This window comes from Elephantulus edwardii, unplaced genomic scaffold (genome assembly GCF_000299155.1).
Source record: "Elephantulus edwardii isolate Elephantulus edwardi_28Jun2011 unplaced genomic scaffold, EleEdw1.0 scaffold00270, whole genome shotgun sequence".
Lineage (NCBI taxonomy): Eukaryota > Metazoa > Chordata > Mammalia > Macroscelidea > Macroscelididae > Elephantulus > Elephantulus edwardii.
The window spans coordinates 3,666,614-3,692,529 of record NW_006400020.1 but is presented as its reverse complement, the minus strand read 5'-3'; the positions used below and the strand labels follow the sequence as shown (position 1 = coordinate 3,692,529).

The 25,916-nt window shown below is 39.2% G+C and overlaps 1 protein-coding gene across 1 annotated transcript in view; it reads right to left on the bottom strand.

Annotated features, from left to right (window-relative positions):
* Positions 1-25,916, bottom strand: part of NIPAL2 (NIPA-like domain containing 2) — a 289,050-nt gene that overhangs the window by 12,435 nt on the left and 250,699 nt on the right. The window contains exons 8-9 of the mRNA XM_006900023.1: positions 10,304-10,400; positions 452-587 (exon numbers count right to left, since the gene is read on the bottom strand). Coding sequence (XP_006900085.1) covers positions 452-587; positions 10,304-10,400 — 233 coding nt within the window. The remainder of the gene's footprint in view (positions 1-451; positions 588-10,303; positions 10,401-25,916) is intronic.

Sequence of the window (25,916 nt, the reverse complement as noted above, 5' to 3'; positions counted from 1 at the left end):
AAAGGATTTCCCTCCCGGCCAAACGTCTGGTTTTGTCCATCTCTGAGCAATTAATGAGCATGAGCTAAGAAATGAAGGTGAAGGGTTCATGTATTTCCTATATTTAGCATGAAATCCTGGACGGGGACCTGCCCCTTTGATTTATTGCTAATGACAACCTGTGTACGATGGATATTAATTACAAGCAGAAGAGCATCAGGAAAGTATCAAGGAGCACTTAGCTGGATTAGGGCCGGACTTTAGGACTCACCAGGCAGGAAAGCGATGCTTTGTGGAAATGGCTTATTGGATGCGAAGGACAAAACAAGGCATGGTAAGAAGCAAAGGAAAAGCTGTAGGCCCTTCACCTTTAGAAATCAGTTCTAGTTCATTTCCATTATCATCCGGAGCCAACAGAGATGAAGGAATGCTCAGACACAAAAGATTAAGGAGTATGTAGAAGCTAACTTACTTGACTTGGAAAACACAAGATGTTATCATGATGATAAACATGATATAGAAGATGGGATAAGACAGTTGCATTTTATCCGTCACAGAAAAAGTGATCATGCCTGAGACTGCCTTTACAGAAATAACAGTCAATGAAGCTGAAAAAGAAACAAAACAAAACCGCAAATAAAACACATATTTTGGCACATAAATAAGTATCTCATGCTAACACGGTAGAATTCAATATGCCAACTGCACTCTAAAAAGGAACACTGTTGTGAAAGGCATAAGGTAGCATGTGACGGTGACCAAGCAGTGGCTGCCTACCTCAAGCTGTGCTGGACTTTAAGTTTGTTTAGAGCAGCCAATGATCTATGGTTGGGTACTTTTTAGCTTTGGAGGAAGATGCACATTTCCAACCCTAATTGCTGAAAGAATGCCTCTGAGGTTATAATTACTGGTAGATGAGAAAGTGGAGAATAATGAAAGGTGGAGATAAGAAAAGTGAGACTGTCCATGAGACTTTAATGGGAAAATAACTATTTGACGCTCCAGAAAACTGTTAAAGCCAAATACATCAGAAGAGTCAAGAATGAGAATCAATTCAACTCCCTCAGTTTCTGAAGACTTGTACTGGGTTTATGTGTAGGACTTTTTTTTTTTTAATAAATAGCTATAAGTTTCATTAAAAATAGGTCACCTTCCCACTTCTTTTTCACAAAGTTGCTAAGGAAATAGAACCAGAGACAAGTACTCATTTCTCAAGAGCAAACCACATAGCCTTTAGATTTTTATGTTGTTGTTGCAGCTGTCAAGCTAGAACTGACATATCTGACCTTCTTGTGGGTTTTCAGGGATTGTAACTCACACGGGAGGAGAATGCCCAGTTTTCTACCTTGGTGCAGCTGATGGATTTGAACTGCCTGCTTATGAAGTGGCAGCACAATTCCTTACCCTTTAGGCCACTAGAACGTCTATGATTTGCCTGAGCAATAGGTATTTTGTATATTAAAAAGGAACCTACTCTTATGCAAGCAAATTTATCATAAGACTTCATATAACAATTAAAGAGTGATGTGATAAAGGTTTTATCACTATTAAAACAAGGAAGCATTGTCTGGTAACACAGTTGGTAGGAAGAAGACAGGCCCTTCTTTTTGTTTTAGGTCTCTTGAAGTTACCGGTGCATGTAATTCCATAATTTATCTGAAACCCACAGAAAGTTAAAAATAATTTTTTACATGAAATCAAATAATTATATGTCAAAGGCAATAAATATGAAACTGGCATCTTCCCTTTGTTGCTGCAGATCTTCTTGGTCATAACATACCCTGGCTTCCTCTTTTTCAGATTTAAAAGGTATTATTTCTCTTTTCATAGACACATTAAAGAAGAATTATTTTAAAAACAGATAGAGATGGCCAGCCAGGAAGCAATCCTCATAAGTTTCTTTCCCCAAATCTGAAAAGTATATTTTAACTTGAAGGGTACCAGGGCACAGTTCCAATTTAAGGATTTTCTTCCGTTAAAAGTCATACTGAATAGCGACCAGGTGACAAAGATCTGAGAGGAACAGAGAGAGAGAGGGGTCTTACATTGGGCCCCTTCCCATCGTACTGCCTTTTGTCATGATCCTTTTACAAACTTTCGCTGATTCAGGGGCTAGTTACAGTTTAGCTGGTCTAGGAATTTTAAATATCTGCAGAGATCTGTGTGCCACTGGATGGGTTAAGTTTGTGAGGTTAACTGTTGAGGGACGTTTATTTCCTTCTAAACACTGCCTGAAATTAGAGTACAACGTGGTTATGGCCTTGTGGTCTGAACCACCAGGATTCCCAAAGGAATAATTAACAGAGAAGGAACTGAGCATATTGTTCCATTAGAGTCTGAACTTCAGACTTGCAAAGGACTTTAAAGATCATCTAATTCAACCACCATCCAATGCTAAATTACACTTAAACACAACTCAAAAACTAGAATTCTTTATTAAACAGCTAAAACAACCCATTAACTGCTATCAATCATTACATTTTCCAAGCATATACAGCCATCGCTATTTATCAACTGCTATTTATCATCATCTTGTAAGTTATTTCTAGGCTGGTGTAGAATACTTACTAACTTTTTCTAGGGTTGGGGGAGAGGAGAATAGGTGGGAAAATAAAATTGTATATATGGTGTTACTCTAATGTTGGATATGTAAAAATAATAACTTATGTATGTAAAGGAAAAATAGAAGAAAAGGACATAAAAATATACCCTTTCATTTAATGTAAACAGAAAGTAATTTAAATTTTAAGGATAAAAGTATATCCGTTTATGAAAAGCTGGAACATGCAGGAAAGTATTGGAGAAAAATTAAAAGCACCTTTAACATAAACTCTCTACCACAAGGCACTTTCAACATTTTGGTATCTTTCTTTTTAGTTACTTTTCTATGCCTAAATATGTATATACTGTAACATGTGAATCATATACTATATATTGTTTATGAACCTATTTATTTATGCCTTCATGCATTTTATACGTCATTAAGTATTCTTCTAAAGCATGGTTTTATTGATCTTTATGTAAATACATGATTTATTTTTACAACTCCCCACTTAGGGATATTTAGATTATATCCCCCCTTTTTTGCTATTAAAAATGACCCTGTGATGAATATCTTTGCATATAAATCTTTATATGTCATTCTGATTATTTCTTTAGGAAAATTATCCTCCCATAGGTATTAAAATTTTTCTTTGTAACTTTCCTAAATCCCATTAATAAACATTTATTACAGTCATCATTACAACAGCTCCACTTTTTCCTAACATATACTAACTCATTTTAAAAATTTGGCTGAAGGGTTACTGGGCACTCAGCCTTAGGAAGCTCACTGCTAATCCAAAGGTCACATCCCTCCGGCAGTTCACATCTTGTGTCTCTGAGGGAGAAAGACGGGCAATATCTTCCTGTGCAGAATAATACAGCCTCAGAAACCCACTGGAGGGTAAGCTATGAGTCAGAACTGACTTGACAGCAATGAGAGAGAGAGGTAGACAGACAGACAGACACACACACACACACACACACACACACAAAGAGACAGAGAGGTTGTTTATTCTGAATTTGTCATCAATAGCTCCTTGTGAGGTCTTTCTTAGATTGCTATGGATGCTTCTTCATTAGAGACATAAATACTGTCAGTCTGAAGAGTAAGGTGTGCCTGATCCAAGCCATGGTCTTCTCAATTGCATGTTATGCATCTGAGAGTTGGACAATGAATTAGGATGACAAAAGAGGACTGATGCCTTTGAGTTGTGGTTCTGGAGAAGAGTACTGAACATACAATGGACTGCCAAGAGAACAAACAGATTTGTCCTGGAGAGGGTGAAACCAGATTGTTCCTTGAAGGCAAGGATTTTGAAATCAGGTGGGGGCCAGTCCTTGGAGAAAGACATCATGCTTGGAAGGTGAGATAGTCAGCACAAGAGAAGAACCACCTCAGTGAGATGGATTGACATGGTGATGGTAGCAATAGGGTCAGGTATGTTGGCGACAGTAAAGTTGGCTCAGGATAGGTCAAGGTTCAGAGCCATTGTTCATAGGGTTGTTATGAGTTGTAGTCAACCTGACAGCACAGCAGCAACAGTAACAACTAGTGACATTAAGCATTTTTTATTGTATTTGTTGGCCATGTAAATGTGTTCTTGCTATCTAATAACTATGAGCAAAATAGCTAACAAAGTAATCTGCAGATTTTTTATTGTTCACAATGTTATTGTTAAATGGCAGGAGTTATTTATGCTTTCTAGACATTAAATCCTTATCTGATAGGGAGTTCTCTTAGATTTTCTCTCATTCATTGTCACTCTGTTGATAAAGTACTCTAAGGCACTAATGTTTCTAAACTTTAATAAATTCTGATTTATCTTTTGTTGCTCATGCCTTTGGTGACATTTCTAAGAAGTCTAAATTTATATATTGTCTAAAACTAGAACTCTAAGAATTACCTCTATTGTTTGGTATGATAATTTTATAGTTTTAGTCCTTACATTTAGGTCATTGATCTGTTTTCATTTAATTTCGTATATGGTGTGAGGTATGGGCTGAGCATCATTCTATTACACTGTAGGAATCCAACTGTCTCTATTTCTTAGTTAATAGTTTTATAGTACAAATAATTTATAATAAAGAAACATTCCTATCACTTTACATCAATTCCAATTATTGTTTCATAAGTATTTTTAATCACAACAAATATAAGATTTCGTGTGTGACTTCTTTCATTTTACATTAACCCTAGACATTTTTTTTCAAGCTGCCACATAATTTTCTGTTGGTTTTCTGTTAAAGCCATTAGTGATAACTGTAAGGTACTCAAATATCTCAGAAGAGTATTAATGAAGAGAAGTTATTTTGCTTCCTAATTTTTTTACTGCAATATGACTACTTCTGGTATTTCACCATTGATTATATTCAGCTTCTGAAATCTCCTCAGATGCATTTGATAATCTCCAAAAACCCACTGGAAACTCAACTATGAGTCTGTTCTGATTCAATGGCATAACATAACATAACATAACATAACATAACATAACATAACATAACATAACATAACAACATAACATAACATAACATAACACAACATAACACAACATAACATAACATAACAACATGATATAACATTAGTTTAAGAATATTATGTTTTGTTTTGTTTTATAAACCACTCAACTGTATTCTTATTTTGTTGCACATCTTTGAAAAGGAATGGATATTAAATTTTAAAATGTCTTTTCTGCATGTATTAAGATAATTATATCATATTTCCCTTGTATCACTAATGTGGGAACTATATTAATGGATTTCTTAAAGAACCATGTTTTCATTCACATAATTAACTAATTAGCTAGTTAATGAATTCAAGTGTTTATTATGTGTTCACTACTCTCAGTTCCAGGAAAAGTCTACATAATATAAATACAACTGACATGAGATCTGGGTTCTCAGAAGACTAAGCTGGCAAAGAACACAAGCACATAATATACAAATATAGAAGTAGAATGTGACATGCATTCACAAATGGTTATAATGAAAGAAAAAGAAGTGACTATGTTACCACAATTAGGCTGTGATGACATTCACTTTGGAATCTATTCACCAATACCTTATTTAACATTTTAATTTCAGTATTCAGTGGTGAAGTCAGTGCACACTGTCCTTTATCTGTGCTATCATTTTCAGATAGTGTCAGTATTATAGAGAAAAGAAAAAGAGAGAGAGAGAGAAAGCTTCATGTCCTCAAATATTCTCATATCAGAATAATGTGTTCTTACAGATTTGAAAATAATATCTCTGAAACTATCTTGTTTTTGTTGTTATGGGTCATCGAGCCACTTGCAACTCATAGTGACTCTATGTATAATCACATTGAACCCTATCCTATCCTGAGTCCCTCACTGTATCTGACACACCTATACCCGTTACCCCAGTTACTGTGTCAATCCATCTTATCCAGAGTCTTCCTCTCCTGTGCTCTCCCTCCACCCTTCCAAGCATGATGTCTTCCTCCAAAGACTTGTCTCTCCTGACTACATGCCCAAAATATGTGAGACAGAGTCTAAAAATCCTTGCCTCCAAGAGCAGGTTGAATTCACCCTCTCCACGACAGATTTGTTAGTTCTCTTGGCAGTCCATGGTTTGTTCAATATTCTTCTCCAGAACCACAATTCAAAGGTATCAATTCTTTTTCTGTCATCTTAAGTCATTGTCCATCTCTCTGATGCATAGCAAGGAACTGTTAAGACCATGACCTGGATCAGGCACACCTTAGTCTCTAGACTGACATTCTTGCTCTTCAGCACTCTGGAAAGGTCCCTGACAACGGATTTTCTTCATGCAATTAATCTTTTTATTTCCTGACTGCTGTTGCCAAGAGTGTTGATTGTGAAACTGAGCAAGCTAAAATTGTTCACAATCTCAATCTCTTCTCCATCTATCATGATGCTACCAATCATCTAGGCATACTTTATGTCTAAGATGGATATTTCAACACTTTCCTTTATTTGCTTCTTTGTTATTTTCCATGAAAAAAAATCAGTGATGTATTCAACTTTCCATATTTACTTGCACATTGCAAACTTGATATTTAACTTTGAGTATGCATTTTCCTTATTTTCTTTTAGTGGAGCATCCTTTAGTAGCTACTTTTAAAGGTTCTTTTAAGATTCTTTTAAGTTTCTTTTTAAAAAATATTTTTTAAGTTTCTTTTAAGATTCACAGGTTGTTTCTTGATTTCCTGCTTCTTGAATTTTTGCCTTTATTAATAGCTTCATTCTGCTTTTCTCAATTTATTTCAGAGTTTTTGTTTTTTTCCTAATTTTTTTCAGTTGAGTGCTTAATTACTTACACCTAAAAGAATGAATTTTCTTCTCAACATAACTGTCAATAAAATGTTATGTGATATTGAGTTGGCTCCATTTCATATCAGCCCTTTACGCATGAGAACCAAACAGTGTCTGGTACCATCCTCACTAATGTTGCTAGGTTTAAACCCAGTGTTGTATAAATTAGGAAACAATTATAGGTTTCTCTGTTGAGTGTTTTATAATAATTTTATAAAACATATGCTCTAATGAAACCTTGATTACTCTTCCGACTCAGCACATTTGAAAGAAAGAATCATGAAAATGGCCAAGTAGTGGAGTTTTGTTAGTTTCTCTTTTTGTTTTGTTTCTTGATTTTATTTCACTGTGATCTGAGAATGTGATCTGTCCTATATCAACTTTCTGGAACCCATCAAGGATTTCTTTGTGGCCAAGTAGATGATAAACTTCTGCAGCACAGGCACTTGAGAAGGGGAGTAGCCACTGTTTTTTTGTATTTGGAATTCTTTATTAGAGCTACTAGATCAAAGAAGTATTCAGACGCCCCATCTTGGCATATTTTTCTATCTACTTATCGTCCATGAACTGAGCAAAGTCCCCTATTCCTCCCAGCTTATTTACTTAATTTTTTTATTCTCCGTAGATTTCTTGTTATCTATTAGGTATGATCCATGTTAACTATGATCTAATATGTAACAGAATAGTATTCTTTTGTTGGTATAAATGAACACATTTGTTTTGTTTTTAGAAATTAAATTTTTTAAAATTTTTTATTGGCTTGTATACAAAATTCGTATACACTGTGTTTCATTCATATACATTGTATTTAAATGACCACTTTTTGTCTCATTTATGTTTCTGCGTTGATTTTTATGTAGATAGTAATATCACAATCTCCTGCTTACTTTTACTTTCAACTTAAGTTACCTTACTTTGTTGTTGTTATTATGTGCCACCGAGTCAACTATGATTCAGTCACCCTATGTACAACAGTTCTGAAGGCCTGCCCTTTCTTGAGCCAATCTCATCATTTCCGACAGACCTAATCCCATTTCTCCAGTCATTGAGTAAATTAATCTCATTTAGGGTCTTCCTCTCCTGCTCTGTCCTTCCACCCTTCCAAGCATGATGTTCTTCTCTAAGGGCTGGTCCTTCCTGGCCACATGTCCAAAGTATGTCAGATGGAGCTTCAGAATCCTTGCCCCCAAGGAGCAACTTGATTTCACCCTCTCTAGGATAAACCAGTTTGTTCTCTGAGCAGTCCTCTTCTCTAGCACCACATCTCAAAGGCATCAATTCTCCTTCTGTCATCCCTAGTCATTGTTCAGCTTTCTGATGCATAGCAAGTAACTGCAAAGACCATGGCTTGTATCAGGCACACCTTACTCTCAAGACTGAAATCATTGCTCTTCAGTACTCTAGAGAGGTTCCTGACAACAAATTTTCCCAATACAATCCATCTTTTATTTCCTGACTGATGGTGCCAAGAATGTTGATAGTGGAACCAAGCAAGCTGATGTCATTAACAATCCCTTCTCCATCTACTTTGCATTAGAGGACTTTTATGTTTTCTTATTCTTTTTTTCTAATGAATTTGCTAAAAATGCTTAATTTTTAAAAAAATTATTTTATAGTTTTTTGCTTACAAAGTTTGTATATATTGTGTTCACACTATCCCACATTCACCTAGTGTTTCATACAATCATTCCCATTAATTTTTTATGATGACTTTTATGTTTGTGGCCAAAATATTTCACAACCAGAAAGGGTACTGGCCAATTAGAAAGAGCCTGGCCTGCCTGTCTTTCCAACACTGGAGGAGGTTCATATTGGCCTCTGGCATTAATAAAACCTGTACTGTCAATTTGATTTCAACTCGTAACAATTTATAGGGGGAGCCCTGGTAAAGATTTATAGCCTTGGAAACCAGAGGGTTATATCATCCTATAAGGTCACTATGAGTTGGAAGGAATAAAGGTAAACCTTTATGGAAGCAGACTGCCACATCTTTCTCCCATGGAGCAGCTGGTGAGTTCAGTTAGCAGCCAAGTTCTTACCTTTGTACCACTAGGACTCCTTGTTGCACTGATACTTAACTGTTAATCAGGGCAGACCTGGGGGCATTTGTGGGGGAAAGGGGAAAGAGACTCTCACGGGCTTTGGGAAGAAGTTACTTTATTAACTCTTACTAGCTGATGGCTGAATCCAATTTGAGAGTCTTTCTATTTCTACTACATAAACTTACCCTATTTACTTTTACAATCATAACCAATATGTATGATATTACTTCAGTTATATAAAATGTCCTTTATTTTCCATCTTTTCTTAAGTAATACACATTTTCTATATTGCTTGCTTTTGTTTTATCTGGTTATCTGCAAAGAAAAAAAATGATAAGTTCTTTTTCTTTGCTTGATCATCAGCACACCTGAGCATGTTTAGTGTAAAGTTCCTCTAAGGAACTATCCCAAACAAAAATGTTCTGACACTAAAGAGAGAACTGGTCAGGGAGATGAAGAAATCCCAGTACCCCATTAATGTAGGGGCTGACAGTCTGCCCCAATGACACAAGTACAGCCTACACAGTAACAGGAAACAACATACAATGTATGAAACATCTTACTGGCAAAGAAGGGGCAAAGGAAGAATTTAAGTAAACTCCACAAAAGAGAATTTCCCACATGATTATAGAGCTTTGTACTAGTATATATGAATATATGTGGATGTGTGTGAGAATAAGAAAGAAAAGGATAGAGAAAGGGAGAGAGAGAATACAAAACACAAGAATATATTGACATATGTATAAGCTCTGGTGGCTTAGTGGGTAAGGGGTTGTGCTGCCAATTCAAAGATGAGTGGTTCAAATCCACCAGCTGCTCTTCAGAAGAAAGATGGGCAATCTCCTCTTGGGCTATTTATTGCTTCGGAAAACCCACTGGAGGGTTAGTTGTGAGCCAGTGCCAGCTCAATGACACATAACAATAATATGTAAGCATCAGTCTTTCAAGTCTTACAAGGTGACTTGGGAGAGAAAGCATTACATGAGTGGAAAATGAGTCAAAGAAATGCTGTATTTAAGAAATACTGCATAAAAAAAGAAATACTGCAATATTTAATATTAAACATATTTTAAACAGTTTGGAAAAAAAAGAAGCTATTTCTTTCTCATTCCTAACACAAAAATTACTATTGTGTTCATGAATTTGTTCCCCCTTTGGTATTTCCAATTATTTACAAAGGAAAAAAAAAATCCTCAAACTACCAGTTTGCAGATTCTAAGAAAAAAAACCTCTAAATATATTTTTAAAGAATTAAATATATCTCAATTATACGCATATGCATGTGAGTTATAATTTGCATTATTTAAAACTCACTGTTACAAAAGTGAGGTAAAGCACAGAAACAGTGAGAAAGAAATAGAACGTTCAATTATTTTGCTTTCAATCTCTTTTCTGACTTAGCATGACTAGAATAAAGAATAAGAAAACGAAGTAAGTTCTTACCCAGGAGTGCCGCTAGGGTTAGCAAAATCACAATGTGCTTCATTCCTTTTCTTTTATGGAAATACAGGAGAATGCAGAAAATTAATATTTCTAAAATCTAGAAATAAAAACAGTTAAGTAGAAATGACTTTATGTAAAGTTTTCCAATGTCACACTTTTCTTTTTATATTGCAAGTTTTCATATGATAGATGAAGATGACTTGGGTTCCTACCAGCAGCTGGCATTGAGTTGATTCTGACCTCTGGTAACCCTGTGTACACCAGAGGTGCAGAACAGTGTCCCAGAGGGTTTTCAATGACCAATTTTTCAGAAGTAGATCATCAGGACCTCTTCCAAGTCACCTCTGAATGAACTCAGCTGTCCCCTGTTAGCAGCTGAAACCAAGAGGTGCAAATACTTAACATGCTCATTGACTAAGCAAAAGTTTGGAGGTTTGATTCCATCCCTGTGTGCCACAGATGGGAGCCCTGGCAATTTTCATCTGGGAAAAATCAACCATAGAAAACTCTGCAGAGCACAGTTCTGCTCTGACCCACATGGTGTTACCATGAATCTGAGCCAAAAGGACTGGAGAATCTTCAGAAGGATTGCAAATGTCTGAGCACAGCAGTCCTCCAGACTCAGATCTCTACCACGTCTGTGCACCAGGGATGCTCAACTCGTGGTCTCCCTGCAACCCCATCTCTCCCATCCACTGTTTTCTAGACATACCATGTGCATGTTTGGTACCACTACCACACTCTACAAGACCCTCTGCTGGTATAGTGCAGTATGTGTTGTGCTGATACCTAAAAGGTCAGCAGTTCAAAGCCATCAGTTTCTCTGCTAGAGAAAGGTAAACAGTGTCCTTTGATAGATTTGTAGCTTGGAAACTTGATCGTGGGCACGAAGCATCAGTATCAACTAAACGACATTGGGTTTCAAGTAGGTATTAATTTTACTACCTAGACACTGGAGACTAAGGTGCGTCTGATACAGGCCATGGTCTCTGCAATCACTTGTTAGGCATCAGAGAGTTGGACAATGACTAAGGAGGATTGAAGGAGAATTGATGCCTTTGAGCTGTGGTGTTGGAGAAGTGTATTGAGGGTACCATGGACTGCTAGGAAAACAAACAGATTCATCCTGGAAAGGGTTAAACCGGGCTACTCCTTGGAGGCAAAGATTCTGTGGATCCATCTAACACACTCTGGACATGTTGTAAGGAGGGACCGGTCCTTGGAGAGGGACATCATGCTTGGTAGGGTGGAGGGACAGTGCAGGAGAGGAAGGCCCTCTATGAGGTGGATTGATACAGTGACTGGGGAAATCGGGATGGGTGTGTCAGAGACGGTGTGATTGGCACAGGACAGAGCAGAGTTTAGGGCTGTTGTACATAGGGTTGCTATGAGTCTAAAGTGACTCGACACATAACAACAACAACAACAGACACCATTCAATTCTTAATTTCTTACCTCCCAGTATGTTCCTCCTGAAGCCTTCACCCCCTTGGTTAATGACATCATTGTATAGCCTTTTGCACAAACTAGAGATTCCCCTCTGTTGTACCCCCTGACATTATCTCTGGATTAAATAGTAGTTTCTAATATGTGTCTTTGGTTTTATTCTTGCTTCTTTATCATGCATTGAGACAAATCTGCATGGCATACATAAAGGTATTTCTAGTAATGTGTCAAGCACTCACATGACTTCTAACTTTATTAAGAACTGTTGTGTACCGTTGAGTCAGAACCTACTCCTAGCTCACCCTCCAGTGGGTTTTAAGAGGCTGTAAATTATACAGAAGGAGAATGGCCATCTTTCTCCTGTGGAGCAGCTGGTGGATTTGAACTGTGTGCCTTTGGGTTGGCAGCATACCTCCTTAGCACTAGGCCAGTAGAGCCCAACAATAACTTTGATGTTTCCTGTGTACCTTTCCACTATTATCCTCCCCTCCTCTACCATTAGGGAGCTCTTGTGGCCTAGCAATAAGGAGCTGTACTGCCAACCTGAAGGCTTGTGATTTGAATCCACCAGCTGTTCTGTAGGAGAAAGATGGGCAATCTCCTGTGTGATTTACTGCCTCAGAAAACCTGCTATGAGTTGGTTCCAACTCCATGGTATATAACAACAATAACAATTCCTACTATAGGAAATAAGATACTGAATTTTGTGTTTATCATTCACTTTATTACATTTTTCTGCAACCGCAAAGAATATCCTCCTTAATTTTTCATATGTTTGAACTTTATAAAAGTGGAATAAAACTTGCTTTTATGGCTTGCTTTTCCATTCTACATTCTGTTTAGATTTGTTCTTGATGATACATGGATTAAAAAAAATACAAATTAGATTCCAGTTCTTCCCTTCCTTAACACTTTCTATAATTTCCCATTATAAATATTATGATCTAACTACGGTTAGAGCAAAATCCAAATGTTCCTCACTGAATAACAAAGGCCCTGCTGACCTTCCTGACCTCAGCTTGTACGCTCGCTCCAGACAGTCCACTTTTAAATTATGGTAAAATGTATAAAATGAAAACTTGGTTATTTCATAGGGATCAATTCAGGGACATTAATTCCATTCACCATATTATACAGCCATCATCATTCTGTATTTCCAAAAGTTGTGTTTGTTTTTTTTTATTGCCCCCAACTCAGTCAGTTCTCCTTAAGCAGTAACTCCCATTCTTCTCTTTCCCTTCAGCTCCTGGTAACTGCTAAGCTGTTGTTTGTCTCTTTATGTACCCACTCTGGACATTGCACAGGGAGTGCCGCATACAGGTTGAATAGGTATGGAGAGAATATACAACCCTGGCACTCTCTCTTCTCAATTTCAAACCAGGTAGTGTCTCCCTGCTGCATTCACACAGCAGCCTCCTGGTCCAGGTATAGGTTTTGCTTGAGCACAAGTACTCTGGGATTCCCATTCTTCTGAATGCCAGCCACAATCTGTTATGATCCACATTGACAAATGCCTTAGCATAGTCAATAAAGCACAAATAGACATTCTTCTGGTATTCTTTACCTTCAGCCAGGAGCCATCTGAATCTGACATCAGCAGTGATATCCCTGGTGCCACAGCCTCTTCTAAATTCTGTTTGAACTTCTGGCAGTTCCCTATGTACCATTATAGCTGTTTTTGAATGATCTTCAGCAGTATTTTGCTTGCATGGAATAGCAATGATATTGTTCAATAGTTCCCACATTCAGTTGGATCACCTTTTTTTGAGAATAGGAACAAATATGGATCTCTTCCAATCTGTTGGACAGACAGCTGTCCTCCAAATTTCCTGGCTTAGACTGGTGAGTGCATCCAAGGCTGCATCTGTTAATTGAAACAAGTCAACTGATATCTCATTGATTCCTGGGGCTCTATTTTTTGCCAACACCTTCAATGCAGCGTCTATGTCCTCCTTCTATGAGGAGGAACATGGCATCAGGTTGGAGGGAGAATCATCAATAACCTGCGTTATGCAGATTACATAATCTTGCTTGCTGAAAGTGAGTAGGAATCGAAGCACTTGTTGCAGAACATCAATGAATGCAGCCTTTGATATGGATTGCATCTCAATGTCAAGAAAACAAAGTTCCTTACCACTGGACCAATAAGCAGCATCATGATGGATGTTTGACACTGTCAACAACAGCTTCATCTTACTTGGATCCCTTACTAACCTTACTAATGCCTTTGGTGTCAGCAGTCAGCAAATGAGACACATTGCACTGGGAATATCTGTAGTTAGGGACTTTCCAAATTATTGAGGAGCAATGATGTCAGTTTGAGGACTAAGGTGTGTTTAATTCAGGCTATAGTCTTTCCAATTACCTGCTATGCATCTGAGAGCTGGATAATGAATAGTAGAGATGATAGAAGAATAGAAGAATTGATGCCTTTGAGCTGTGGTATTGGAGAAGGGCACTGAACATTTCATGGATGTCCAAGAGAATGAACAGATATGTCTTGGAGAGGGTGCAGACAGTGCTTTTTGGAGGTAAGAATAATGAGGCTTCACCTCACATACTTTGGGCATGTTTCTAGGAGGGGTTATTCCTTGGAGGAAGACATTATACTGGGAAGGGTGAAGGGTCAGTGATGGAGAGAAAGACCCTCAACCAGGTGGACTGACAGAGCGACTGATGCAATGGGCTCTTGTGAGTGTTAGGAAGTGTGAGTGTTCTGTGTTGCTATGTGTCATACTTGACTTCAAGGCACCTAACAACAACAAAAACAACAATACCTGAACTCAAATCACTACTTTTCAGAAAGTAGTACTCCTGAACTAAAATCATAACAAGAAGGTTTATTTTACGTACATGAACAAAACCAAACAAACCCAGCTGTCAACAAATTGGCTCCAACTCATACTGACCCTATGCAGGATTTCTGAGGCCGTAAAGCTTTATGGAGAGAAAATGGAACATCTTTTGCCTGAGGAGTGGCTGAGGATTTGAATCACTAATCTTTGGTTAGTGGTATGCAACTAGCCTTTTACTGATATCAGATAAGTAAAAGAACTATGTACCACTATTTTTCTTAAATTAAAAATTGCTGGAGTGAAGGACTTCACTACTCCTAGAATTGAATTTTACTTAAGAGCCATCTCTAAAGCAACTTAAACCAACTCTGACCCTCGTTTTGTTTGTTTCTCCCTTGGTTCTTTCTGCAAGAGGCTCAGGTCTATATCAGGATTGTTGTTGTTAGCCGTTGTGGAGTCAAGTACAACCTATAGCGACCCTGTGAACAACAGATCTGAACTCTGTCCTATCCTGTGCTACCCCCACACTTCCTGACACACTAGAGCCCACTGCAGCAGTCACTGTGTCAATCCACCTGTCAAGGGTCTTCCTCTCCTTTGTTCACCTTCTGACTTTCCATGTATGATATCCTTTCCAAGGAATAGCCTCTCCTAACAACATGCCTAAAAGTAAGTCAAACTGGATAAATGAAACTAATTCTTTTATCATCCTCTTATTGGGCTGATTGGCCAAGCTTTTAATTTAATCACACTGTGCTACAAAATTATTAAATGTCTCTCTTTACCTTCCCTAACCCCAAGCCAATACGCACTGCCACTGAGCATATTCTGACTCATGGTAGCCAACATTTCACTGGATTTTTGAAGCTGTAGATCTTCAGGTGAGAAGTCCATTTCTGTCTTATGGAGCACCAGTGGATTTGAACTTCGGATCTTTTGTCTTGTTGTCTAACGAATAATGCATGATGCCAGCAGGTTTCCGTTGTCTTCTCTAAGGCTGCCATCAAATCAGGAGGTGTCCCAATCTCTGCACAACTCACCAATCATTAAATAGAACGAACCTTCTCACTTTCTTCTCTTCTCAGCCTCAGCTTCTGTGTCTCACGTGATTACAAGCAACTCACAATAGTGGGTGGGTCCACCAGATCCCCAGGCAAAAAAGACAGGAGAGCTCTTCCAGGGCTCACACAGAGAATGCAAGTGGAATCTATTAACATGTGATTATTACTTTTTTGGGGTGGGTGTAGAGGAGAATGCTGCTTATCAGTTCAAAAAAAAACCACGTACAGATTTTTGGCAAATTCCATCTCTGTGGCTTCAGATAAATAAAACATGAGTTCCCGTTATTCACACAATGACTCCAGTTGCCCTGGGTTCTGTCTTATGGCAAAAGGTCACGCAGCTCCCAGGAATAAAATATTCACAGAGCATGAATTAATGTTCCTTTCCCCTAACCCCCAGGAACATTGTTTCTCTCTGTCTGGAAACATCAATATTAAAGAAGTTGTGATTTCCTTAGCTCTCTGTAGCCAGAAATAGGCAGTGTTGCTGATTACTATCTCAGAGGTCAGTAATAACAGCATCTAAGTGAGTTTACTTTATGCCTGTACTGTTTTCAAGTCTTTATTTACACTAACTTCCTGAATCCACACAACAACTTTGGGGCAGGTGCTGTTTGCATCCCCATCGTGTTCTCAGCTCCCTGCTCATGGTGATTCCATGTATAAATGCGACATCCCCATGGTGGGATCACTGTGGATTGGATCGTAGTGCCCCATAGGGGGCCTGCTCACTGATTTCCACAAGCTGATCACCAGGCCTTTCTTCCTCCTTCATCTTAGTCCAGAGCACTATGGAGATTGGCTCGGTATCTTAACAGCACTCAAGTCTCTAGGTCCAACAGGTTGTGAGTGCGCACGGGGTACATTTGCCAGGAACTCAGGCCTCCCTCGGGAAGGGGAGTGTTCTATCATTGAACTGCCATTTCTTCTCTCATTTGCAGAGGCAAGTGAGGCACAGAGGAGAGGAGTTAAATGATGTAGCTCTGGTAGCTCGGTTGCTAACACAAAGGTCAATGGTTCAGATCCACCAATTGCTCCATGGGAGAAAAGACTTGGCTATTGGCTTTTATTACAACTGTTGCTATTGTTGTTAGCTGTAGTCAAGTTGATTCCAATACAGTAGCTCTATGAACAACAGAACTGAAGGCTTTATCTTATACCATCCTCACACTTCACCATGCTAAAGCCTATTGCTGCAGTCTCTGGATCAATCCACCTCATGGAGGGTCTTCCTCTCTTTCATTTACTCTTTACTTTCCCCCAGCATGATGTCTTTTTTCCAAGGACTGGCACCTCTTGACAACATGCTCAAAGCATGTGAGATGACATTTTACCATCCTTGCCTCTAAGGAGCACCCTGGTTGCTTAAAATTCAACCGTGTAGATTACAACCAAGGAAATGCTGTGGGGCAGCTTGACTCTGTGCTATAGGGTTGCAATGAGTTGGAGTTGACTCAATGGCACACAGCACTAACAAGGATCCCAAGAATTTATGGATGTATCTTCCACGGCAAAAGAGATTTAGGAAGTGTGATTAAGATTATAGACTTTGAGATGGGAAGATTATCCTGGATTATCTGGGGGTAGGAGGGAGTGAGGTGAAGGAGTGAAGTAATCACAAGTCTTTCAAAGTCTTTTTCCATCTAGAGAGAGAAGCAACTAAAGGAAGACTCAAGCCAAGGAAGGAATGCTGGAGGCTGAGAAATGCAAGAAAACAGATTCTCCCCCAAAGCGTTTGGTAAGAAACTCAGCTCTGCCAACACCTTCATTTTAGCCCAAAGAGCCTAACATGCTTGACCTCTGACATGAAAGAGAAAAAACTTGTGTTGTTTTAAGTCACTAAGTTTATGGCAATTTGTTATGGAAGTAATATAAAACTAATTCAGACTTGAGTATCTAAAATGCCACCAAAGGATCAGAAGCTGGAGGATGAGTTTTTGGAACTCATTTTGTACCCGCTTTCTAATCTAATCACATTTGAAGGCTCTAAATACCAAAACTGTTGTGGTCAAGTTGATTCCAGCTCATGGTGGCCCCTACAGAACAGAGGAGAGTTTCCAGGCCTGTACATTTTTATAGAAACAAGACTGCCACACTGAGTTTAAACTGCTGAACTTTGAGTTAGAAGCTAAGTGCTTAACCACTGCACCACAATGGATCCATGTAAGGGTACTAAAGACCCTGTTTTCAGTGTCAAAAAAGGGCACCAACCGTTCATGGAATGACATGTCAAGAACGACACAAAATTTCATAGCTATCTCTGAGTTCACCTCATCTGTTCTCACCAAGTCTTTCCTCAAAGAATAGCGGTTGATATCGTTTCTGGCCTGGTGGTAAGAAGTTGCACTGCCAACTCAAAGGCAGTTTGAATCCACCAGTTGCTCTAAGGGAGAATGAGCAATCTCCCATGTGATTTATAGCCTCTGATAATCTGCGATTCTCGCAGTCAGCTATGAGGCTGTCCCAGCTGGACAGCACATAATACAGTAGAGCATCTTTGTCCAAAAGATACATTTGGCAAAGGTTTTCCTTGAAGACCAATCCCAGAGAAAACTCGGCCCTTGGAGATCAAACAAAAAAAGCTAAATTCATTGCCATCAACTCAGAACTAACTCACAGCTGAGTTTCCACTGGGTTTCCGAGGCTGTAAACTGCCTGAGAGGAGATTGTCCATCCTGCTTCGACAGCAGAGCTACTGGTGGATTCAAACCATCAGAGGCTCAGCCTTTGGCATAGTGTCAAGTCCCTGTGGACGCCAGCATCTTAGAGACGAGGGGTCCCTAATTCTGCACAGAGAGACGTCTAATGAGGTGTCAGAGTTTAACTGCCTTGCTTTGAATTCTGTTTGCTGTTTTATGTGGCTCTGGATAGGTTACTCTTCCTCCCAAAGTCTCAGTTTTCCTACTGATACAGAGGCTAACAACAGTGCCTACTATATGGGGTTGTCCTGTAGGTAAATAACAGAACCCCTAGTCTGAGCTAGCCACATGCCGAATTAGTTCAGGACACTAGGGTGCTCTATGAGTATGGCTACTGTTGTGGCTATAGGACTATAGACATGTCCTCTGGTTTGGAGGGACAGAGACAATCTGCTTTCTGATAGTAAAGTAAGTGACCATCATGCAATAAATAGATGGTGATGTCTTCTGAAAACACAGGAGTTTTATGTCTGTTTTTCTCCATGTTTTGTCACTTAGCTTTTTTCTTTGCTCTCTTACTGTCTTTTTCTACTGCTTTTCTTCCTCAGTGTATTAAAATCAAAACAAAACCATAAAGAAACCCCAAATCCCTGGTGCTGTTGAGTAAATGCCAACTCATGGCAAGCTCATGTGTTACAGAGTAAAACTGCTTCATTGGAGTTTCCTGGCTGTACTGAAGGAAACAGAAGGCTAGGGTTTGCTTCACTGGCGTTCCTAGATGGGTTAGATCCTCCAACCTTTTGGTTAGTCATCTCATCTTATCTCATTGCCATCAAGTCAGAACCAAGTCAAGGCTGACCTTCAACAGGTTTTCAGAGGCTGTAAATCACACGGGAGGAGACGAATCACCTATCTCTCTTGGAGCAGCTGATTTGAACCACTAGTGCTGCTGTCTTTGGGTTAACAGCACAACTCCATATTGATTATGCCACCAGAGCCCCCTACCTGAATATAGATCATACTGGAGCTTAAAAATGCTCCCACATGCATAGCTAAATGCATACTTCCAGAGCTTCATACATAATCAACATTGGTCAGATAAAATGATATTTGTTATCCTTTTATGGCATTAGGACTTTTGAAAATGGCTTTTCTAGTCATTGCCTTAGCCGCCTCTGGGGGTGTAGTTTCCAGCTTCCTTAACTGCAGATATGTATGTAGTTCACCACTGAGCAATGTCTTCTACATCATCAACAACTGTGAGGCCAACAGAAGGAGAGCTGACCAGACTGTAGAGAGATTATGACAAAGTGTAGCCTGACAGAGGCCTGGAGATGTAGCCAGAGTTAAAGGTTCTGTGTGCTGGACAATTGAAGGAAGAGCTGCCTTGTGACTGCTGTGAGACAAAGCCTGCTGGCCTGAACCTCCACTTTCCCTTGTTGACTGAGAAGGTATCTGAGCGAATTGAGGAATTGTGTCTCGCTGTTAACCTGGTTTGGGAATGTTGATCACTGAACCTGGACTTTCACTATGGTATCTTTTTCTTCCCCTATTCTCCCAACCTATAAACCCCATAACTGTAAGTAAAATAACATCTGTGAATCTTTGGCAATGAATTGTGGACCTAGAAGTCAGTAAAGGTTGGTGCAGGAGCTTGGGGGCACCATGTCAGACCAGGGGTCACTCTAATACTGTGGATGCTATTGTGGATGCCTTTGTGAAGTTAAAGAGGTCAGACTCAATCTTCCCCATGTTTCCACTGCTCCTTTTACACCTTTACAAAGTAAATTATTTCTATCTAAGGGGGCATTGAGGGGGATGTGGACGCAACTTACCAATGGTCAGGCCATAGCAGAACTGGCCTCCAGATACCATGCTACTTATGAGGTAGAAAAAATGTTTTTCTGTTCTTTTCTTTTCAAAGGCCCAGTTTATTGAATAAATTATCATTTGTGATCTAAAAGGGGCTTCTATTGTTTGAAAGGTTACTATGTTTCCTGATCCCTTCAGGTTTTTTAACACCTGGTGTTAGGTTTGAAAGCAGCTCTGCCAGACAGGCTGACTAATAATCAGCTTTAGGGTATAAATTACACCAAACAATAGCCTTAGCCCCTGCTTCTACTGATTTACTTTTTATTATTATTATTTTTTTTTGTCTAGCACGGAGAAAATGAGCACCATGCAGATTACTTTGTGAAAGGTTTTATGTTCATAATAGAAATTTCATTTGGGTAGTCTGCGGGAGAATATAGGTGAGAAAAGTGGCCCTGATCAATGTTGCCAAAGAACATTAAATCATTGAGATTTAGGGATATGTTTCTTAAAGCAGACTCTGCAGAAAGCTGGCCTTGGGAGGTGTTAATAGGTATACTCAACAAACGGTCCTTTGAGAAAAGGGCTCCTGGACAAATAAAGCAAGGGCATATTGGAATGAACAAAAAGGAATCAACCCCTTTCCTGAAGGACTTCCAGTTTGTTGCTGTTGAGAATATACACAGCAAAACATATATCAATGCTACAGTTACTACATGCAGAATTCAGTGACGTTGGTTACATCCTTCAAGTTGTATGACTATTCACACTTGCCCTTTCTTTGTTGTTTCTTTTCTGTTAACACAAGTTCATTGCTCCCTATAGTTCCCATATAATCTTTCAAGTATTTTTTGATCCCACTTAGAGAGTTTTTAAAAGAAGATCATGCCCAAGGCATTTTTACAAGTTAAACTACTATTTGGTTTTAAGAAGACTCTGGGGGATATTTTAGCTTAAGTTTAAAGATGATCGTTGGACAATAGTTTCAGGGGTTTACTTAGTCTTCATGGCTCCAGAAAGTCTGGAGTCCATTATAATTCAAAATTCTGTTCCATTTTGATCAGGATTCTGATGTAACATTTATATTCGGTGATAGTTGCTGGGCTCCATCCAAATCTTCTGCTTTCACGGCAAAGGATGTTTTCTAGCTGTTGGTATACTAACAAAGATGAATTTTGCAGAGGGGGTTGTGCCTCTCCACATTAGTTTGACCTTAACAACTTACTTGTTTGCTTTTTTGTTTTGTTTCTTTTTTTTGCAGAGGACAAAGAGGAACTACCTATTCGTAGAGACAGGTTGACAAAGGCCATTTGGATGGCAGAATAAGGGCATTTCAGAGATCCTGAGTGACTGACACATTAGTGCTCTTGGCTGCTAAGTGAAAGGTTGGAGGTTCAAGTCCACCCAGAGCTGCCATGAAGAAAAATCTGTTTCCAAAAAATGTAACCACTGAAAATTCTGACGAGCACAGCTGGACTCTGATAATACACATGAAGTTGCCATGATATAACATTAAACCAAACTGATGGCTTCTGGTTCTTCAAGTAGCTTCAAACTCTAACAGGAATGTTGCTGTTTGCTGTCAAGTTGGAACAGGTTCATAGCTGGCCCTCTAGCAGGTTTTTAGAGGCTGTAAATAACACTGGGAGAAGACTGTCCATATTTCTCCCACAGAGCAGCTGGAGGATTTGAACCATGTGCTTTTGGGCTGGCAACACAGCTCCTTACCAGTAGGCCATTAGAACTCCTTCTTAAAAGACTAGATCTATATTATCTTATTTTGAAATTTAACTCATTATGGTAAAAGCTCTAAAGGCTTTATTGTTGCTGTTGTTGGGTGCCAGGCAGTCAACCATGACTCAGAGACCCTATGACCTGATCTCAACCTTGCCCCGTCCGGCACCATCCTCGTGAGCCCCATCATGCTCTAGCTCCTGTGGGTGTCACCATGTCCATCCACCTTGTTGAGGGTCTTCCTCTCTTTCTCTGACCCTCTTACCTTTTCCAGCATGATGTCTTTCTCCAAGGATTGGTTCCTCCAGAGTATATCCCCAAAGTAAGTGAGATGGAGGCCCCATTCTTGCCTCTATGGAACACTCTGGTAGAACTTGAGGCACACACAGAGACGTGTACACCAATGTTCATGGCAGCATTATTCACCATTGCAAGAACATGGAAGCAGCCCAAATGTCGAATGGATTGAGAAATTATGGTACACTCACACAATGGAATACTAAGCAGCATGCAGGGGCAATGATTTCATAAATTACTTCCTAACTTGGGAGGGACTGGAGTGCATTATGCTGAGTGAGTGAACTAACTCAGTCCCATAAGGACAAAGACTGTATTGCAGAATGAGTATGAGGATCCAAAAGGGGGGAGCAGAGGGGTGATGGTGGGCAGGGGGCGGGGGTGGTTAACCATAGGGTTGCACAATTTGATGGGTGGAGGGCGGGGTGGGTGAAGCAAATGGTAAAGATCCAGTGTGAAAAACAATGTATATGAACTTTGTAAGTAAACCAGTATGTCTATATAAAGGCATATTTGTTTGTACTACTGGCAGTCCATGATATATTTAGTACTCTTTGCCAATGCCATGATTCAAAGGCATCAATTCCTCTTCACTCTTCTTTATTCACTATCCACCTTTCAGCTGGAAGTGACTGAAAAGACCAGGTCTTGGATCAAGTGCACCTTAGCCTTTAAAACTGACATCCTTGCTCTTTAAAACTTTGGAGAGGTCCTTGACGGCAGTTTCCCCCAATGCAGCACTAAACACTAGCTTAGTGTTTAGCAACACTAAACACTAATTGAACTGATCAATTTTAGACTAACATACTGAGCTGTAGTTGGGATTAAACATGTTAAACATCTAAGTAATTAATATTTAATCCTTGCATGTGGCAGATTCTGTGCTTTTTCTGCAAACTATGACTGCAAAGATCATAATTATAGTAATTAAGACTATTCTTTGAGATATCATTCATCTAAATGATTTTTGTATTACATTAAGGAAATATAACACACATCCAAATTGTCTTTCAAGAGCTGGTGAAATAACTAATGAAATAAAGAAAAATATTTAAAAGTCAGGATAAATTTTCTGTTTCACAATAAATGGGATAACAAAACTGTCTTACAGGTTGGCTAATACGATCTGACGCCAACACCAGCCCAACGAGTTAATTCTGACTCCCAGAAGCCCTACTAGAACAGAATGGATCAGCCCTATAGGGTTTCAAAAGCAGACTGCCATATCTTTCTCCACGGAGCTCTTGGTGGGTTCAAACGGATGACTGTTTTGGTTAGAAATGAAATGCTTAACCACTGTACCATTAGGGCATCTCTAATGTCAATGAAAATCAGCACCTCTAATGTCAATTCCAAGCCTGGAAGCAGGAGCAGCGTCCACTTGCGAAATGGCTTGCCTCTGGACACTATGTACGAACAGTGCTCAGGCCGTTCGTTCATAGGGTCGCTATGAGTCATTTATGACTCGACGGCACCTAACAGCAACAACAACAACAACAACAACAATGTCAATTCCAACTCACAGCCGACCCTAAGGCTCTAAATTGCCGTGAGTGGAGACTGCCCATCTTTCTCCAGAGGAGCCACTGGTGAGCTCAAACTACTGGAGATGCACGCATACGTGGCCTTTTGGTTAGCATGCAACAGACTAAGCCACCAAAGCTCCTTTAAATGCCAACAGTTGTATTCAAAGATCATTTTACTGAAGGTTTATTATGTTATCTGTAATTATTTACATTTCCCCCTGTGACATTTACTTTCAAATCAACTTTCATTATATTCACAGAATTTTACGAGAATAATGGTCTCTCCATGACAATGGAGAGATCGATTTTTTAAAAATACTGGTTTATTTACAAAGTTTGAATACATTGTTTTCTGCACCAGATCTTTCTCATTTCCTTCACCGCTCTCCCCCACTGCTCCATCAAACTGTAAGACCCTATGATTAACAATCCCCCCACCATCCTACAGTAATGGTTTTATACAATATTTGGCCTTATGGGACCGAATTAGTTCACACTGCATAATGTACTCCAGTCCCTCCCAAGTTAGATAGTAATTTACAAAATCATTGCTCCTGTGTGTTGTATAGTATTCCATAGTGTGGATGTACCATAATTGAGAGATACATTTTTGTTATTTATAGAAACTCCCTGCCTCAGAAAGCCCTCTCTATAATCCAGGTTAAATGAGTCAGTGAATAAATGAATGAGTGAATTCATTATAGAAGTTGACTTTAGAAAATGACAAAAACTATTAATTTTAGAGTGTTTTGTGGAAATGTATGGTTTAATGAAAAATAGTTTTGTTCTTTCTAAAGGTTTTCTCTGGTGTTAAAACAGTAAGATACATCATCACCAAACAATGCTGTTTATTCCAAGAAATAAGTCTTGATGTATCTTTAATCTCCAAAGGATTCAACTCAAGCTATTAATTTTCTGGTCACAGGCGATGTGACCTTTTTCTTAGTGGATGAAGAATTTGTTTTGCCTGTAGGCAAAGAGTAATAATGTGTTGGTAGGACTTCAAGTTAAGGCTATCATGAAATATTCAACAAAGTATAAAGAACAGAAGTAAATCACAGAGATTAAAACTCCTCCTGGTGCTTATATTTGATTGATTAAAGCTGTGGTGGTTAAAGTAGGTTACGGTGGATGGTGTGGTATGGTGAATAAGTAGGAAGTTATTATAGGGCAAGGGAGTGTCACAAAGTATGACAAATCTGAGGAAGGCCAACATAAGTCCAGTTCTAACAATGGAGGGCAGAGGAGGAGAAGGGGAGGCAGGAAGTGGTAGAGCCAGGAGTAAGATTCATGAGACCTGAGGTCAGAGCCATAACATGGTGCTTAACCAGGCAGGACATTATCATCAACAATCCTTCTCATCCTGAAGAAGCTCACAATCTCGCGGAATAAAACTCACAAGTACATAGATAATTAATACATAATACTACTTCCCTCCGCAGGACTAGGCCAGATACCCTTCTGGGTGTCTAATTCTCCTGAAAATGTATATACTTTATGGAATTCACTACTTTATCAATATGATTTTTCATGAAGTCCTCATCTGGCCTACCTCAGTTTTCTTACCATCTGAATTTCCTAGAACAGTCTTATTTTCCAATCTAAATTGAGTTTTTATAACAAGGTACATGCCAATTATTTCAATCATGCTCGTGACAGTTATAGCTACAAAAGCAGGTAAATGATCCCAACCTGAGCCTTTGCATTTCTAGATGAGCTCATTTTAGTCTTTCTTTTGCGCACCTCTCAGTGTTGTTCTGTGAGCGCTGCTCTGGCAGCCTAGGGGTAAGGAGCTGCAGTTCAAATCCACCAGCTGCTCCATGGGAGAAAGATGAGAAATCTCCTCTAGAACAGCAACAGCATAGTTCTACGGCTGCCTCCTCCTCCCTAGAGACGCCCCGGGACCACTGAATACTGTTGTTACTGTGTACCACAGAGTCGGAACCGACCCATAGCTGATTCTCCGGCGGATTTTCTGAGGCAAGTAATCATACGGGAGGAGAGTGCCCACCCTTCTCCGGAAGAGCAGCTGGTGACCTCAAACCAATTGCCTTAGGGATTGCAGGGAAGCTTCTTATCACTAGGCCACCAGAGTTCCCTGCTGAATACTTTTCTTTTTAAAAGAAAATTCTCTATTTTTGAATAAAATTTAGTGAAGTAAAAAATGGTGCTCTGAAGTGTTGCCTCTTTATCTCGGGAGAAAATCGCCTTCTTTGATTATATTGAAAAGTCCCAGTTATCCTAAAACATGTTGCTCTAGGATCTTCTAGGTGAAAATGGTTCCACTGACAGGTCACCTTGAG